Source organism: Seriola lalandi, unplaced genomic scaffold (genome assembly GCF_002814215.2).
Source record: "Seriola lalandi dorsalis isolate HSWRI2012SDOR001 ecotype SW California unplaced genomic scaffold, Sedor1 jcf7180002001197, whole genome shotgun sequence".
Taxonomy (NCBI): domain Eukaryota; kingdom Metazoa; phylum Chordata; class Actinopteri; order Carangiformes; family Carangidae; genus Seriola; species Seriola lalandi.
In genome coordinates, this window is record NW_019471856.1 from 1 (window position 1) to 1,815 (window position 1,815).

Sequence of the window (1,815 nt, forward strand, 5' to 3'; positions counted from 1 at the left end):
AAAAAAAAGGATAGAGACAGAAACAAACAGCTCAGCAACATGTCCAAATAACCATACCTCTGAGGAACCAAAACCAAAAAAGATAAAACCGCCAGGGTCATTTACACATGGCAGCCAACATCAGTCAAGAAGCTTCCACACTGCAATTGCTCAGCAATGGAATAGGATCATTACATCACTGTCAGCTCATGTGCATGTTACTAGCAGGAAAAGGATGTGATGTACCTTAATAAGTCTAGCAGGATGTTGGAAGGAGTCTCTCATTTCCTGGGGGTCTTCTGCCAGAGCACAGGACTTGTGGTAGAGCTCCTCTATACTGGGATTAGCCAGCAGCATCACCTGAACCATGTAGACACCACATTAACTGTTTAGTAACCATCTGAACTGGAGACATACTTCTCCCAAATGTATATAAACATCCTGGTGTAGGGATAAAGAGAGGTGGTTCTTGGGTAACTGAAGCAGACCTAGCACCACAATCCCTAGCATATACACCTCAATCACCTCAGCTACATGTTGTGCATTACTTTTTTTGTTATTTTGCTTATTTAAAAAGGAGTGAAAATAATTAATAAAGGCTCTTACAACTTTATTTGTAAGATATAAAAACATGGGACTCCTCCTCTTGACATCTGCAGTTTGTTGTTGCCCACTGCATTGTACCGGAGGCACCATAGTGTAGTGTATTTATTTATCATACCTTAGCACTGTAGGTGTGGTTGGCATCAGGAGGGTCAAGCACAGCTGTATTCTTGACTAGAGGATCCACCTCTTTGTGCATGATGTGGAAATTACAGGCATTACTAAACAGGAAGGGGCGTGTCAGAGGAAAGGCATCCACCCAGGTGAAGACAGCATCAAAGAAGTCACTGGGAATGTAGAGGCTCTGATAGCGCCTCCTCAGCTCCATCATGTCACAGCTGGAGCTGGAGAATACACAGAGGACAGCCACTACCTCAGCAATACATACTAGCCATATTGTACAGTGCCTGACATTTTACACCACTATGATCTATTTCCAGCTACGCAGCATGAATCACTGAAAAGATTGTACTCACCCATCTAAGCTGAACTTGGAAAACTGGACAGTATAGCGAGGCACAACCCTGCGAGGCCGTCTTGGTGAGCGGTCACGTCTCGGTGAGCGGTCCCTGGAGCGTTTGCGTGTAGGTGAGCGCTCTCTCGATCGCCTGCGTTCACGGTCTCTGTCTCGGCTAATGAATTAAGTAAAAACATTAAGATGACTAATGACTACTTACTAGTAGCAAGCAGAATTATACACGACAGTGACACAAGTAGCACCTAAATGCAAAAGGTAGTGGAAAGTATCAGATGTTCTTGAGTGTTATCTATCGCCGTCTCACCTGCGTTCTTCTTTAGTCCTGAGGATGAGCTCAGGGCCTCGATCATTGCGACTGGGGAAACGAGGTGGAGGTTCAATCCGTCGGACAGGCTGCGGCTGTGGCATCATCCTCACTGGGGGCTGAAGCAGACCCCCCGTAAACACATCTACAGACAAAAGACATAAAGCAAAGCACCCGCTTGTTTAAAACCACTCAAAGAAAACACACAGACAGTTTTGATTTTGTGATCCACGTTGTACCAAAGTGATAATCACAACTTGTCTGACTGCTTTATATCCAACAACAGAAAAATGCAATCAACAAATTTTTAACCTTTGGGCGGAGGCTGTGGCAGCAGAGGCTGAGGAGGGTTTTGGAGGAGAGGGGCCAGAGAGGCAGCAGACAGCTGGGCCTGCAGGAGGGAAGGAGGGGGAGCCTGGGCCGGAACACTGAATGTGGTTGGGGGAGGTAG

General features: G+C 46.1%; 1 protein-coding gene across 1 annotated transcript; it reads right to left on the reverse strand.

Moving 5' to 3' along the window:
- Positions 1-100: 100 nt before the first annotated feature.
- LOC111663831 (cell division cycle and apoptosis regulator protein 1-like) lies at positions 101-1,809 on the reverse strand. Its single transcript, XM_023418184.2, has 5 exons — positions 1,677-1,809; positions 1,365-1,509; positions 1,059-1,214; positions 701-926; positions 101-339 (listed from the first exon to the last, which is right to left on the reverse strand). The coding sequence occupies exons 2-5, from the start codon at positions 1,469-1,471 to the stop codon at positions 187-189; spliced, it is 642 nt and encodes a 213-aa protein (XP_023273952.1). The 5' UTR covers positions 1,472-1,509; positions 1,677-1,809; the 3' UTR covers positions 101-186.
- Positions 1,810-1,815: the final 6 nt, after the last annotated feature.